The 14,898-nt window shown below is 54.9% G+C and overlaps 1 protein-coding gene across 3 annotated transcripts in view; it reads right to left on the bottom strand.

The window, feature by feature from the left end:
• VSTM5 (V-set and transmembrane domain containing 5) overlaps positions 1-14,898 on the bottom strand; it is a 41,742-nt gene that overhangs the window by 5,893 nt on the left and 20,951 nt on the right. For all 3 annotated transcript variants that reach the window (XM_086933502.1, XM_086933504.1, XM_086933503.1), the window contains one exon: positions 7,140-7,277. In XM_086933502.1, coding sequence (XP_086789628.1) covers positions 7,140-7,277 — 138 coding nt within the window. The remainder of the gene's footprint in view (positions 1-7,139; positions 7,278-14,898) is intronic.

Below are 14,898 nucleotides of genomic sequence, written 5' to 3'. Positions count from 1 at the left end.
TTCGAACCAATGGCTCTCACAACTCTTCTCAGAGAGGGATGACGTCCCCTCAGAGGAGAGTGTACGAAGCTAAGGAAAGGGCAGCTAATCTGAGGATCGAAAGGGAAGAACTTGCCCTGGCCAAAGAAAGGCTTGCCTTTGCTAGAGAGCAACAGTTAAGTGGGGTAGTCCCCACTGGTGGCAGCAATGTACCTAGTAATAGGGAAAAGAGTTTCGATACGAAACACCTTGGTAAGATAGTGCCCCCCTTTAAACAAGGGGACGACATCCACAAATGGATTACTGCTTTGGAGAGGGCCTGCACTGTGCAGGGTGTTCCCCAGAGTCAGTGGGCAGCTATCTTGTGGCTCTCCTTTGAAGGAAAAGGAAGAGACAAGCTCCTCACCACAAGGGTGGAGGATGCTAACAATTACCAAATCTTGAAAAATACACTCGTTGAAGGGTTCGGCCTAACCACTGAGCAGTACAGGGTGCTGTTCAGGGATACCCAGAAAACGCAGTCTCAAGATTGGTCTGATTTTGTCGATTGTGCCACTAAGGCTTTTGAGGGCTGGTTGCTGGGCAGTAAGGTTACTGATTATCAAGGATTGTATAATTTGATGATGAGAGAACAAATTTTAAACAATTGTCAGAACCAGTTGTTGCATCAGCATCTTGTCGACTCGGATCTGACCTCTCCCCAAGAATTGGGAAAGAAGGCAGACAGATGGGTTCGTACAAGAGTTAAACAGAACCAGGGCCAGAATCAAGGTGGTCAGAAGAAAGCAGACCAGAAGGGTAAAGATTCTAAAGGGGAACAAAATGACCAGAAGTCTTCGACAGGTCCCCAACAACCCAAAGAGGGTGGGGGTCAGGCTCCCCAAAAGAAGAAAGAAGGCCAATCCAAAAGATGGTGCCAGTACTGTAAAAGTAAGTCTCACTGGTTTAGTGAGTGCACCAAGAAAGGAGGAGGGCAGACTCCTGCCACTGCAGCCCCTAAGGCACCTGTGCCCCCTAGTACAGTCAGCAGTGGTAGTGCGCCTCCCAAGGGTTTAGTAGGGTTAACCCTGGGTTCTGAGGGGCGTGACAACTTAGTTGGCACACTCACTCAGGCTGTCCTTGTCAGTACAGGGGACACAGACGTATCCCCTGACGTAAGCCCCAATACTTTGGGCAAATACCGACAGACGCCTTTCATAAATGGAAAGATGGCTCAGGCCTATAGGGACACTTGTGCCAGCGTCACCATGGTGACGCCTAACTTTGTGGACCCTGGACAGATCATGCCAGGTACAGAATTCCTGGTGACCAATGCAAGCAATGTCACTACCAATCACAGTATGGCAATTGTAGCTTTCTCCTGGGGAGGGGTAACTGGCCACAAGAAGGTTGTAGTTAGTCCAGACCTCCCAGTGGATTGTTTGTTGGGCAATGATTTGGAGTCGTCACAATGGTCAGAAGTGGAGCACCGGACTCACATGGAAATGTTAGGGTTGCCAGCACATGTGTTCGCTGTGACTAGGTCACAGGTCAGGAAATGCCCCACTGAACAGGTGCTGGATCCTGGAACAACGGACCAGACACCTCCCAAGAAAAAGAGCAGTAGGGTTAAGGCTGCGCCTTCCCCCTTGCCCCAGGTCGAGGATCAAGTCTCAGAGGAGGCTGACCTACAGGAATTGAGGGAAACTGAGCCTAAGGAATTCGAACTTGATCAAGTTGAATTCTTGGGTTCAGGGGGACCCTCAAGGGAAGACCTGGGGAAGGACCAATTAGACTGCCCTTCTCTTGAACCCCTCAGACAGCAGGCTGCTGCTGAGGCTGCTGGGAACGCCACAGGTACCCACAAGGTATACTGGGAAGATGGACTCCTGTACACTGAGTCAAGAGACCCCAAGCCTGGCATGACCAGGAGGCTGGTTGTACCCTTGTCTCAGCGTGGTTTCCTACTTACCTTGGCCCACGAGATTCCCTTAGCAGGTCACTTAGGCCAGACGAAAACGTGGGACAGGCTTGTCTCACACTTTCACTGGCCTCACATGAACGAGGATACCAAGGAGTTTTGCCGCTCCTGTGTCACTTGCCAAGCCAGTGGTAAGTCAGGTGGCACGACAAAGGCCCCCCTTATACCAATGCCTGTGGTGGGGGTGCCCTTTGAACGGGTGGGGATCGACATCGTCGGTCCCATGGAACCACCTACAGCATCAGGGCACAAGTTTATACTGGTGGTAGTGGATCATGCCACCAGGTATCCTGAAGCTATTCCCCTTAGGACCACTACAGCACCTGTTGTGGCAAGAGCCCTAGTTGGAGTGTTCTCCAGAGTGGGCTTCCCTAAGGAGGTCGTCTCCGACAGAGGTGCAAACTTCATGTCGAGCTACTTAACTGCTATGTGGAAGGAATGTGGTGTTAACTACAAGTTCACTACACCCTATCATCCACAATGCAATGGGCTTGTTGAGAGATTCAACAGGACCCTAAAAGGGATGATTCATGGACTACCGGAAAAGCTTCGGCGTAGATGGGACGTCCTGATCCCCTGCCTCTTGTTCGCCTACAGAGAAGTCCCCCAGAAGGGGGTTGGCTACAGCCCTTTTGAACTTCTGTACGGGCATCCTGTCAGGGGACCCCTGTGTTTGGTGAAGGAAGGATGGGAGAGACCTCTCAAAAAGCCTGCAGCCAACATAGTGGACTATGTGCTTGGCCTCCGCTCGCGGATGGCTGAGTACATGGAAAAGGCATCTGAAAACCTTAAGGCCAGCCAAGAACTCCAAAAAGCTTGGCATGACCAAAAGGCTGTCTTGACTGTTTACCAGCCCGGACAGAAGGTGTGGGTGTTGGAGCCAGTGGCCCCAGCAGCACTCAAGGACAAATGGTCCGGGCCCTACACCATCCTGGAGAAAAAGGGAGAGGTCACCTACCTGGTCGACCTGGGAACTCCCCGGAGCCCCCACAGGGTGCTTCATGTCAACAGGCTAAAAGCATATGTCGACAGGAAGGACATGAGTTTGCTCATGGCCCTAGATGAGGGACAGGAAGAGGAGAGTGACCCTCTCCCCGACCTGCTCACTCAGAATCCTGACGATGGCTCGGTAGATGGTGTTGTCTTTTGTGGCAGCCTCTCCGAACATCAACAGAGCGACTGTAAACAGGTTCTTCAGTCGTTCAGACATATGTTTTCTCTAACACCCAGTCAGACCGATTGGTGCACCCATGAGGTTGACACTGGTGACAGCTTGCCCGTCAAGAGTAAAATCTACAGGCAGCCTGATCACGTTAGAGACTGCATCAAAAGTGAAGTGCAGAAAATGTTGGAGTTGGGAGTCATTGAACCCTCGGATAGCCCTTGGGCTAGTCCCGTAGTTCTAGTGCCGAAACCTCACACCCAGGGTGGTAAGAGAGAGATGAGGTTTTGCTTAGACTACAGGGGTCTCAACGCAGTCACTAAGACTGACGCCCACCCAATACCAAGGGCAGACGAGCTTATCGATAGATTGGCTTCGGCCAACTACTTAAGTACGTTTGACCTGACAGCTGGGTATTGGCAAATCAGGTTAGCTGAGGACGCCAAGCCTAAAACCGCATTTTCAACCCCTGGTGGGCATTATCAGTTCGTGGTAATGCCCTTTGGTCTGAAAAATGCACCTGCCACCTTCCAACGGTTGGTGAATCAAGTCCTTACTGGGCTGGATGACTTCTGTGCGGCGTATCTTGACGATATCGCTGTCTTTAGCTCCACCTGGGAGGATCACCTGGTCCACCTGCGGAAGACGTTAGAGGCACTGCAAGCAGCAGGTCTCACTATCAAGGCCACCAAGTGCCAGATAGGGCAGACACAGGTTGTATACCTGGGCCACCTTGTAGGTGGAGGTCAGGTTCAGCCACTGGAGAGCAAGATACAGTCAATCAGGGACTGGGCTCCTCCAACCACCCAGACTCAGGTTCGAGCTTTCTTGGGCCTGACTGGTTACTATAGGAAGTTTGTCAGGAACTATGGTTCCATTGTGACACCATTAAACGAACTGACAAGTAAGAAAATGCCAAAAAAGGTTCAGTGGACAGCGAGCTGTCAAAAAGCATTCGATGACCTAAAGCAGGCCATGTGCACGGCGCCTATCCTCAAGAGTCCTGACTACTCCAAACCATTCATTGTCCAAACAGATGCTTCTGAGTTGGGTGTGGGAGCTGTTCTTTCTCAACTGAATTTTGATGGTCAAGACCAGCCCATTGCTTTTATAAGCAGAAGGCTGACCCCTAGAGAGAAGAATTGGTCAGCTATTGAGAGGGAGGCCTTTGCTGTGGTTTGGGCCCTGAAGAAGCTGAGGCCATACTTGTTTGGCACTCACTTCAAGATTCAGACCGACCATAAGCCCCTCTTGTGGCTAAATCAGATGAAGGGTGAAAACCCCAAACTGCTTAGGTGGTCCATTTCCCTACAGGGGATGGACTTTACAGTGGAACATAGACCTGGTACTGATCATGGCAATGCCGATGGGCTCTCCAGATATTTCCACTTAGAACAAGAAGACTCACCTGGTCAAGGTTAGCTTATTGTTCCGACGTTTGGGGGGGGGTCATGTAGGAGAGTAGGGTCTGCAATCCTATGATCACCCAGATTTTTTGCTTTTGTTTCACTGGTTTACGACTTTCTCTGGCTGTGGGCCTGCTAATCAGACCCACAGCCTGGCTGTTCTCTTTCTAAATTACGATATGTACCCTAGGTGCATTTACCAATTGGTACTGGGCCACCTTATCAGACCCCGTAACGCAGGGCATAGGTGTACCCAGGGCCGCCAGGGGCTGAAGCATGTATTATGCCACCCTGGCTGGCCTCCTAAATTTGACACAACTGGCTGCACGACAGCTGGGGCGAAGCCGTGTAACCACCCTTCGCTTTAGGTATAGTAGCTCTATATCTAACCATACAATGGACACCCGAGTTCCTATCAGTCACTCCTATGGCAGGCCTTAACAATCCTGAAGGCAGAGTGCGTGGGCTCGTGTGAGCTAGGTTCAGGCCCGAGCCGAGCCCGGTTGCAGTTTGCGGAATCAAGACCCAATGGCTGTTCCATGATAACTCGTACCATAACGGTAACTCCGGTGTTGCGTTATCCAGGCATGTCGAGTAAGGTGTCATACGAATCGGGGTGCTGCCCTCTCACCAATTCTGGCGATGAGGTTAGCATCCCACCCTTCTAGAGGGACACGACATGCACGTAACCGTGAACCCCGGTTAAAGTTAACTGAAGCCTCAGCTCCACAAAATGGATGCTGCCACCACAGACACTAGTCTGACCTCCTGCTGCTGGGAGTCCTTCCAGCGAGGAGCGCTTGGACAAAGGGTTTCCCGTCGAGGGCGGTGTTCGCACCGTCCCAGACAGGGTTTGTGTATTCTGGGTAGGTAGGGCTTTTGCGTGAAGGTGACTGCGGAGTGGCACCCCGGTGCTCACTACGCATCTGCCGGTTAGAACCAGTTCCAGGGGCGACAGCCCTGGCCTGGGGAAAGTCCGGCAGGGGAGAGGGATGTAACTGCCCCCTTCCTGGTCCCACCCTTAGGGCAGGACCTAGTCATGTACCCACCCCTTTCTTTAGAATAAAGACCGGAGCGGGGACCCTTCCAAATTAGATCATCTTTGAATCAAGAACTACTTTCTACGAAAGGACATTCAAGACTCTTCTCAAGATTTCTCCCTTGTGACTAAGGAGTAGTCACCCTGCATCAGCGGGCACCAACTAAGAACTCTGCGGTTTGCTGTAAGTCCTTCCTCAAGGAATCCGACGGCCCAGCTCGACGAGAACCGGCTTCCCTGGCACCTCTGACCTCTACCCACGTCATCAGCTCAGCTGTGATCTGTGGGTGCGACGAGACCTCGAGGGACCGGCCATCATCAGAACCTGCACGCTCTTAACGCCAGCACGACCATCGAGGTAACTCTCTGGTGAGTGCTCTGGGGTCCGAGAAGCCCCGACCCTGAGCCGCTCCAGCACCGAAGTGCAGTCTCCCAGCATCTCCACGATCTGCGTGGGGCCCTTCTGCTCGCTGCTCAGCACGTTGTCTGGTCACTAGCCGCTGGCTTGTGCCCTTCTGTGACGACATCCGAGAATCATCACTGCTGGTCTGGTTGCTCCAGACTGGCCCTTGCTTCCATCTTTGCGAGAAGTACCCCGGACCCTCCTGGTCCACTCAAGACGCCATCTTAGGCCCACCACGTGGCCCTGAGAACTGCCAAGGCTTGTTGCCCCATCCTGGGCCCAGCGACGCCGACAGCATCATCCTTCGTGGGACAGCTCGCACCTCCGCCGTGGTCGCCGACAACGCCTCCTGGTCCGTGAGACTGCAGAGCCTAGTGTCGCCCACTCACCTGGTCGAGGTGACGGCCAACCGGTGCCTTCCTGGTACCCTCTGACTACTGGCTAGTAGTACGAACTTGGTCCCCTCTGCTTTCAGGTTTCTTCAACCTCCGATCCAGGCTTGGATCTCTACGAACTATTCAGCACTGGTCGCCGGCCAGCAACTCCTTTTCTTCCGGCTCCTGGCTCGTCAGCGAAGACCCCGACGCCTGTAAGACTTGTGCAGCCGCAGCCCTCGTGGCTAGGTAACTCGGCATTTCGGTGCCTGCATAGCCTCCTTACTCTAGGGTCCCGAGTCCCTCGCTTCCGACTTGCCTTATCGGGTCCGCCCGAGACCTTAATCTTTCCGTGTCCTCGGACACTTGTTTTTAATTGTGCACTTGAAGTATTTGCTAAAGAGATTTGGTTTGTGCTTAGTACCCTGTCCTCATAAAGAGTACAGGGCTGTTGTGATTCTTAATAAATATACTGTTTATTTTCATAACACTTGTGTGGTGTCCTTTCACTGGGTGTTCAAGGGGTACATGTGTGGTAAACAGCTGGCTTAACACGCCCTCTCGAGTCTTTAGCCTTAGACTGCTCGTATCCACGCTACTAGGATAGCTGGTCTATAGGTTGACTTACAACCAAACACCATAAGGGTCGTTGGAACGATACATAGCGGTCGCTAGAATAGCGAACGTTGCATATCGGGCCAACTTCTCACACATACCAGACAGGGCTACGAATGGTCCGAACTCATCAGATACAAAAAACATAAATCATTCACACTGGGCGCAGCGATTCTGAATTTCAAAATAACAAAAACCTACCTGGTAGAGCCCCTTTTCTTTTCCTTAACAAATAGACACAATTGTCCAAACACCGGATCAAGAAGCCCATAAGAACCATTGCTGCCACAAGATATGCCACTGATATGACTGTGAAATATACATCTTCAGAAGAGGTCTCTGGAAGAGATGAAAGAGGAAAGGACTGTGAGCAGCTGGCTATGAGGTGACAGCATTTCAACACAACAATGGACATTTTTTCAATGGAAGGATTCCCACTGTTTACAAACAACAACTAATTTAATCTAAAATACAATACTATAATTCAAATGAATTTTCTTTTATTATTAAAAAAAAAGGTTTCAAGTTCACATTCAATTATACAAAATATAAAATTGTACTTAAAACTAACATATCATGGGGCGTGGCTTGGCGGGCGAAGATGGCGGTCGCAGCCTTGTAGAGCTCCCGCCGGCCCGGACTTAATCCGATCATTTATCCTGTCCCCCGAGCCCGCTGTTGGTGCCCAGTGATTGCTTTTGATCTGGTGAAGTCTCCTGTCTACTTTGGTGTGCTGATCCTGCAATTCCTCCCTTCCTGTGATCGAAGGGAGGCGGCGGCGGAGTGCGGCCTGGTGGCCGGCCGGAGACCGGGGTCCTCGAGTTTCGCGACGCCTGGTGGCAGCTGCGACCTGGCGGGTGCGGGTGGCATCCGCTACGCCGCCCTTGGCTCATCTCTTCGACCGCGATCGCCTGGAGATCGGGACGGTGCCAACAACTCCTGCCCATCGGCTCATCCCCTGCACGACCAACGAGCGGTGGCGGTGTAGCGTGGCCCCGCGACAGTCTGGGGACAGGGTTCCTTGTGCCCGAAGGCGGCCGGGGATGGACTAGTGGCCGGTAGGGGCATCTGATCCGCCTCCCCTGGCTCGGCCCGCTGGATACGGCTGCCCACAGACTGCGGACCCGCAGATTTCTCCTGCTATACCCTGGACGGCTGCTTGTGGGGACGAGTGTGGTTACGGCCTGTTCTGCCGGGGTGACGCCGGGACCTCGATTTTCACGACATCCGACCGCGGCGGCCGGCCCGCATCCCTCCCTGGGGCCTCGTCTGGGCCGCCCCGCTCAGGATTTGTGACAGTGCCCGAAGGTTCGAAGGTGGTGTCCGCCCTGCCCGGCGCTTGCCATGACCAGGGACAGAGGAGGTGGCCCGCCTAAGCATGGCCCCATCGATAAATTCACCGGGCCGAGTGGTGGCGCCGGGGCGGCCGGTGGCAGCGGCGGCCCCGGGCCGGACAATGCAGCTATCCTAGCGGCCATCACCCGATCTAGAGACATGCTCGATGCCAAGATTGGAGCGGTTGGGGCGGATGTCACGCTCCTGCGCCAGGACCTTCGCAACGCGGTGGAGCGGATCGCTGGGGCCGAGACCCGTATCACTGAGACTGAGGCGGACATTAGTGGCCTGAAGAAGCGCCTAGCGGAGGTGGAGAGCGTCCAAAAGACACTGGCGGCCCGCGTGGAAGATGCAGAAGGGCGCGCGCGGCGCAACAACCTCCGCTTCATCGGATTTCCAGAGCGGTGCGAGAAGGACAACATGGAGCGGTTCCTGACCGGGTGGCTGGAGAGCTGGCTCCCCGAAGGGGCACTGTCTACGTGCTTCGTGATTGAGAGGGCCCACAGGGCTCTGACCCAGCGGCCACCGGAGGGTGAGCGCCCACGGCCAGTTATCGCTCGCCTGCTGAACTATCATGACCGGGATGTTATCCTGCGGGAGGCGAGGAACAAGGGCTCCCTCACCTTCGAGAATCATACCATCATGATTTTCCCGGACTACACGAAGATGGTGCAGCAGCAGCGGCAATCCTTCATGGACGCTAAGGCTAAGCTTCGGGGCCTCAAGCTCCAATACTCGCTCCTGTATCCGGCTCGCCTGCGAGTAATATATCAGTCTCGGACCCATTTCTTCGATTCGCCTGAGGAGGTGTTCCGCTGGACCGATGAGGCGGTGCGACTCCGGCCCCATGCCCAGCCGGGGCTGGACCCGGGCAGGTCTCAGGGATCGTCGCCGGAGCGGACGGATCGCCAGCCCAAGAAGGGCCGCCATCGGAGGTCTCGCTCCAAGAAAAGATCGGCTTCCGCCTGTGCATCGCAATCGGGTGGTGCCAGGGACTCGGAACACTCCGATGCGGGCAGCTGAACACTGTTGGGCCTACTCGCACTTTGTATGCTGCATACTGACTTGCCCTGCCTTGGCTGGTGAGACTGTTTCATTTTGTCTTTGATGTGCCAGCCGATTCCCATGTGAAGACTTCAGTTATTGTCATGGGACGCAGTGTGGCTCGGAGGGTACCATATGTGGGCCTCAGACCCTCACGGATGTGAGTGTTGTTGGGGGGGTGGTGAGTGTGTGTTTTGGTGGGGTTGTGGGGATCCATTGGTATGGCGGGCCCTGGGTCCTCTGTTTTGGGCCCGGGTCTCTCCATGCCGCGACAGGTACTTCAATGTTTTCTGAGGTATTGGGGTGGTGGGTGTGGGGTGTGGGGGGGTGTTTTGGTGTTGCAATTGTTGGGGGGGTTCTGGGTTGGGAAGGGGGCGCTGAGTTTGCGGGCTGGGGGGGTGGGTCCACACATGTCGGGGGCTGTGATTCTTGTCGATTTGCGGGTTGCACCTGGGTGGGAGGGTGGCCCAGATTTTGGACTGTATATTGACAATGGCTGATGCTGCGATTGTGTCTCCTTCAAAGACCCTGCGGGTGGTGACATGGAATGTGCGGGGTATCCTGGATAAGATCAAGCGTGGGGCTGTGCTGCGGTGGGGGAAGAGGGAGATGGTGGATGTCCTCCTGCTTCAGGAAACACACATGCTGGGCTCCAAGGCCCTTAGCCTCCAGAGGTTCGGTTATCACCAGGTCTATCATGCGGGCTTTACGAGGGGATCACGGGGGGTGGCCATATTGATACATCGTAGGGTGGCCTATGTTCATGAGAAGCAATGGATCGACCCTCAGGGCAGGTTTGTCTTTGTTAAGGGCCTGCTGGGTTCCGAGCCGGTGGTCTTTGGAAGTGTTTACGCCCCTCCCCCCCTGCAATGGGCACTGTCTGAGCGGCTGTTTGCGTTGTGGGATGAAATCCCCGAGGTCCTGACTGTGGTGGGGGGTGATTGGAATGAAGTCATGGATGTGGGCCTGGACCGCCAGCGGCGTGCGCGTGTGGTGTCTGACCCCCCCCCGCGGCTGCCCCCACCCGGTTGTGTGCGACTGTGCGCAGTCTGGGCTGGATCGATGTGTGGCGGCATTTTCATCCCGCTGTGCAGGCCTTCACGTATGTATCGGCGGTGCATGGGTCGTTCTCGAGACTCGATTATTTGTTTGTACCGGGTGCCTGTCTGAACCGGGTCAGGGACGCCGCGATACTCCCCAGGGGCCTCTCGGATCATTCCCCTGTCTTAGCCACCCTGACCCTCCCCTCTAAACGACAACCCTTTCGCTGGCGTATGTCCGCCTGGCAGTTGCAGCGGCCAGAGTATGTGGCGCACCTACGCGCAGAGATCGATCACTTCTGGCGCGAGAACTTGGTGGGGGGCGTCGATGCCATTGTTGTGTGGGAGGCGCTGAAGCCCACGATCCGGGGCCTCGATATAGCTTGGTGTGCGGCCGCTCGGCGGGAGCGTCGGGAGGCCATTGTGACTGCCGCGGCCCGCGTGGAGGAGCTGGAGCAGCGTGGTCGACTCGGGGGTGACGAGGGCGTCGTGCGACAGCTCCTGCAGGCCCAGCAGACTTATTCCTCGGTCCTGTACGAGGAGGCCCGGCAGGCGTGGCTCGCCACGCGCAGCAGGGTGTATCAGTGGGGCGATAAGTCCTGCACCATGCTACATAGGCTTTGCCAGGCGACTTTCCAGCCCCTTGAGCTACCCGGCCTTACGGCGGGGGATGGCTCAGTTATGACCGACCCGGATCGGTTGGCGGCTAGCTTTGCCCGCTACTACGAGGCACAATACGCTCCTCGTGACCCACTGGTGGAGGGCGAGATTGCCTCATACTTGGATGACCTACTCCCGCAGGCAGTCCCGGAGGAGACCAGAACGGCCTTAGAGGCCCCGCTTACGTCCGAGGAACTTGGGGAGGCCCTTGGCCAATTGAATACTGGGAAGGCGCCCGGCCCTAGCGGTTATCCTGCCGAATTTTATAAGAAGTTTCATGTCCAGCTGGGACCCCACTTTCGCAATGCCCTAGAGGCAGCTCGGTCTAGAGGCGAGCTGCCACCTGACTGGCGTCATGCTGAGATTGTAGTCTTTTTGAAGCCTGGCAGGGCGCCGGACCGCCACGACTCTTACAGGCCAATCTCCCTCCTCAATATCGAGGCCAAGATCTTGGCGAAAGCCCTGGCGAACCGCCTTCTGCCCCACATCGCCGACCTGGTCCACCCTGACCAGGCCGGGTTCATGCCGCACAGGGCCACCCGACATAATATCCGGCGGGCGCAGGCAGCGATCGATGCCATGGGTGCTAGGGATGAACAGGCCGCGCTCCTCCTCGCGGACATGGACCGGGCCTTTGACTCGGTGAGTTGGGCGTATCTGTTCACCTTGTTGGCCCGCCTCAATCTAGGGCCTGTTTTCTTGTCCTATATCCGTCTCCTGTATACCAATGTTACGGCATCGGTCCGTGTGGCCGGCGCGGTCTCGGGGCGCTTCCAGATCGGCCGTGGTACTCGGCAGGGCTGCCCGCTGTCCCCCTATCTGTTTGCCCTGGCCATGGAGCCCCTGGCGTCGCGGATACGAATAGATGCCCATCTGCGTGGCTTTGTCTGGAACGATACCCTTACGGATTGAATTGCACTTTACGCGGACGACGTCCTCCTTTTCCTTACCGACCTGCGGCGTTCGGGCCCTCGAGTGTTGGAGATCATGCGGGGGTTTGGCGAAGTCTCAGGGCTCCGCCTTAACCTGTCTAAGTCGACCCTGTGGGTATTACGTGGCGGAGTGGTTGCCGACCCTTGGGCCGCCGACCTGCGCGTGGCGACGGACGGCCTGAAATATTTGGGTGTTTTCCTCTCGACTTCGCGAGCCGTGGCCTGGACACGCAGTGTCTTGCCGGTGTGGGAACGGGTCCAGGCTGATGTTAAAACATGGTCCAGAATGCCACTTACAATCTTTGGGAGGTCGGCCATCTTTAAGATGGTGGCGCTGCCGAGACTGTTGTACCAACTTCAACATTTCCCGCATCCCATTAGCATGGAGTGGTTCCGTCAGGTGAACTCTGTGCTGGGCCGCTTCCTCTGGGATGGCGGAGCAGCCAGGGTGGCCCTGAGGACATGCTTTCTGTCCACCTACTGTGGTGGTTTGGCCACATCCGACCTCCTCTCCTACTACCAGGCGTCGCATCTTCTTGTCCTCAATGAATGGTGGTACGGGGACAGGAGTGACCCGGCCTATGCCCTGGAGAGGCATCTCATGGGTGACCGTACGCTCCATACCGTTCTTTACTCGGCCCGTATACGCCGTGGGTTGCCGTCGGTGACAAAAGTGGTCTTTGCAGTGTGGCGGCAGTCCTTGCGCCGCATGGGTTGGTGGGGCAAATTAACGGCTGAAACGCCGCTGTGGCACAACGGTTTGCTCCCAGAACTGGCGGCCCTGGCCGGGTTCGAGGGCTGGGAGGCTATTGGAATTACGCAACTGGCCCAGGTCATGTCAGGCGCAACCCTCAAGTCCTTTGAGGAAATCCGAGTGGAGTTCCAGATGCCTCAGTCCCAGTTCTTCCGTTATTTACAGCTGAGACATGCCCTCGCCCCAAGCATTGCCGGCCTCGACTCCCTACCGGAGTTCAGCCCGATTGAGGCGAAAGTGTTTATGGGAGACCTGGGTGACAAGAAGGTCTCTAGGATTTATCAGTCCCTTGTTATTCACTGCTCATCCACCCTCAGCTCCCTTCGGGAGGCATGGGAGGTAGACGTGGGCGCCTTGGATGAGGACGACTGGAGGGAGGCACTGGAGTCCCCGCGCGGCACCGCTATCGCGGTTCGGCTCCGCCTGATACAATTCAAGTACCTGCATCGTGCCTATTACACACGTGAACGACTGTGGAAGGCTGGTTTGATTGCGTCATCGGAGTGCCTGCGCTGTGGGGATGTGCCTGGCTCCCTGTTGCATACGGTGTGGTCGTGTGGTCGCCTGGCTGGATTCTGGAGGGGCGTGTGGAATTGTCTGGCTGAGGTCCTGGGCTGGGATCTTCCTCGAACCCACAGGCTAGGCCTGCTGCACATCATGGAAGGGGTTGGGGGCAACATATATAAACGTCACCTGTTGCTCCTGGGCCTGGTGGTTGCTAAGCGTGACTTGGCTCGGGCCTGGAAATCTGTGAGGCCCCCCCCCTGTCTGCGTGGAAGGCTGGGCTGGACTACTTTATGGGTCTTGAGAAACCGGTCTTTGAGGCGCGGGGCTGCCCACGCAAACACTTCAAGATTTGGAAGCGGTGGGCTGACTACCGTGGCCTGTCCTTGGAACCCCCGGTGGAGCAGGAGGAGGACATTTGATCGCAGTGACTTTTCTGGCCCCAATGGCAAGACCCAGGTTGCACTATACCTGCTTCCTCTATGTGAATCGTCTTTGTGTTGCTTCTGTACATGTGTGGCGGGGGGGGGATGGTGGGTACGGGTGGGGGTGTAGTTGGGGTTGGGATGGGTTGTTAGGGCATTTTTAAAGCTGAGCTTCATTGATACTTGCTTCGTAAATACTATGTATGTCATCATTGCATTGATACTGATGTGGTGATCTTGGTGTGTGAAGATGCCACATTCTTGGTACTCTTTTGCTCAATAAAATTGGTTGTGAAAAAAAAAAAACTAACATATCATACTCATTAAAAATCTTTCACATTTCATAAAAAAACACATACAATATAATGTACACTAAATACCACTTTAACAGTTGAAGATTTTTTTTGACCAACAGAAAAACATAAGACCTAAACCTTGTCAATAACGATTGCACATTCAATTGGACTCTAGAACACACAATATCAATTTGTATTTCTGTAATTCCTTAGCTATTTATGACTCGATCAAATAGATCAGCTCAAATTGAGTACTGGAGGAACTAACTATACCGGACACTCGAGAACACAAGATATGCCATTGCAACAAGAGAAATAAGCAGATGCCAGATCCTCCCACACCTCCCACCCATCCACTCCACCCACTCCACCCATTCTCTGCCAAACCCTTCCACACCTCCAACCCATCACTCCACCCATACTCTGCCAAATCCTCCCACACCTCCAACCCATTCCCTCCACCCATACTCTGCCAAATCCTGCCACACCTCCAACCCATTCACTCCACCCATACTCTGCCAGATCCTCCCACACCTCCAATCCATCACTCCACCCATACTGTGCCAAATCCTCCCACACCTCCAACCCATCACTCCACCCATACTCTGCTAAATCCTCCCACCCATCACTCCACCCATACTCTGCCAAATCCTCCCACACCTTTAACCCATTCTCTTCATTCATACTCCAACTCCTACCACACCTCCGACCCATTCACGCCACCCATATTCTGCCAGGTCTTCCCACACCTCCCACCCATTCACTCCACCCATACTCTGCCAAATACTTCCACACCTCCAACCCATCACTCCACCCATACTCTCCCAAATCCTCCCACACCTCCAACCCATTCACTCCACCCATACTCTGCCAAATCCTTCCACACCTCCAACCCATCACTCCACCCATACTCTCCCAAATCCTCCCACACCTCCGACCCATTCACGCCACCCATATTCTGCCAGGTCTT

This window comes from Lissotriton vulgaris, chromosome 8 (genome assembly GCF_964263255.1).
Source record: "Lissotriton vulgaris chromosome 8, aLisVul1.2, whole genome shotgun sequence".
Lineage (NCBI taxonomy): Eukaryota > Metazoa > Chordata > Amphibia > Caudata > Salamandridae > Lissotriton > Lissotriton vulgaris.
Note: the sequence above shows the minus strand (reverse complement) of the source record. Positions and strands in the feature narration are given on the sequence as shown.